The sequence below is a fragment of the Penaeus monodon genome, chromosome 33 (genome assembly GCF_015228065.2).
Source record: "Penaeus monodon isolate SGIC_2016 chromosome 33, NSTDA_Pmon_1, whole genome shotgun sequence".
Lineage (NCBI taxonomy): Eukaryota > Metazoa > Arthropoda > Malacostraca > Decapoda > Penaeidae > Penaeus > Penaeus monodon.
In genome coordinates, this window is record NC_051418.1 from 29,046,551 (window position 1) to 29,047,767 (window position 1,217).

Below are 1,217 nucleotides of genomic sequence, written 5' to 3' on the forward strand. Positions count from 1 at the left end.
CAGTATGCTTTATACCTCACCAAAAATATTCTTTTTCCACTTTTAAAAAAGTGTTCATAATACAACAGCTGCCACACAATTATGAAATAAAGAAAATAAAACCAGACTGAATATCCTCCTTGAGGCTATTGCCAAAAATTTCATCCAGAAACTAGCCATTTTATTGTCTTCTTACAAATTGTAAGTTATTTCCTAGAAAGTCAAGGTTTAGAAGTCTTTCTGGCGAGAACACAAGATTTCAGTTGAAAGGTCTACCTTAAAAACATTAAAAAGTGAAATAAAAATCCAGACACTTAAGGCTATGATTTAATACTTGATTCGGTTTATGCTGTTTAGTTATTTTTTGGTTGTGTTATATTTTAGTAAGAGTATACCATTTTTTTTTCTCTGTTAATGATATTTTCATAAGAATACTAACTCTCTCTCACAATCAGTTGCTTTTGGCAAATGGAAATGTCAAGAAGGTAAGTATGACTTATCAAAAGAGCAGTAGTGTATAAATAACTATTGAACTTAGCAAAGTGATGACTTGTGTATATATAATTTTAGTTTACTTGTACTTTCATTGAATTTTAGGTGATAGCAAAAATATTAGCAGTTCAAAAATAGTCAATACAAGAACATATACTCGTTCATTTTGAGATAATTAAACACTGAATAGGAAGGGTATTGCAGTCTGATTCATTATAGGTGCAACATAGCTGAGGAATCTCATAATATACATGTAGAAGTTGACTATATCAATGACTTTTAATTGTATTATTTTTGCTCCCCTTAACACTGAAAATAGTTTTTTATTATTCAGTGTACATTTATCAATTAAGTAATTTTCTGATATGCTCAATTTGATAATAAACTAGTTTAAGTATGCAAATAGTTTTATTTGTCATGTAATGTAAATCTTGAATTATTTGTAGTAGGATATACACTTGATAAATATGTGTGAGGGTGTGAATGTACATATAACAACAAAAAGGGACATGTTCTAAGACATTTACATTCTTGTGACTTTCAGAACTAATTAACTTCATAATTTATCACAGTTCGGAAATGCAAAACTGTAAATGTGTGTTTCTAGAGAAAGTACCTGTTTTAGAATACCTGTATGTCACTTTTTTCCTTGTTCTAGTGAATACATATGAGATATCTCAAACTGAGTTAATAATTGCTTGATTTTTTAGAGTTTTGTGGCAGAGTATCTCATCAAAGATTTTTCA

The 1,217-nt window shown here is 28.9% G+C and overlaps 1 protein-coding gene across 1 annotated transcript in view; it reads left to right on the forward strand.

Moving 5' to 3' along the window:
- The window catches only part of LOC119594324, a gene marked incomplete at both ends in the record, with an annotated part of 15,189 nt that overhangs the window by 8,243 nt on the left and 5,729 nt on the right, over nucleotides 1–1,217 (forward strand). Inside the window, 1 exon segment of the mRNA XM_037943382.1 lies at nucleotides 435–464. Coding sequence (XP_037799310.1) covers nucleotides 435–464 — 30 coding nt within the window.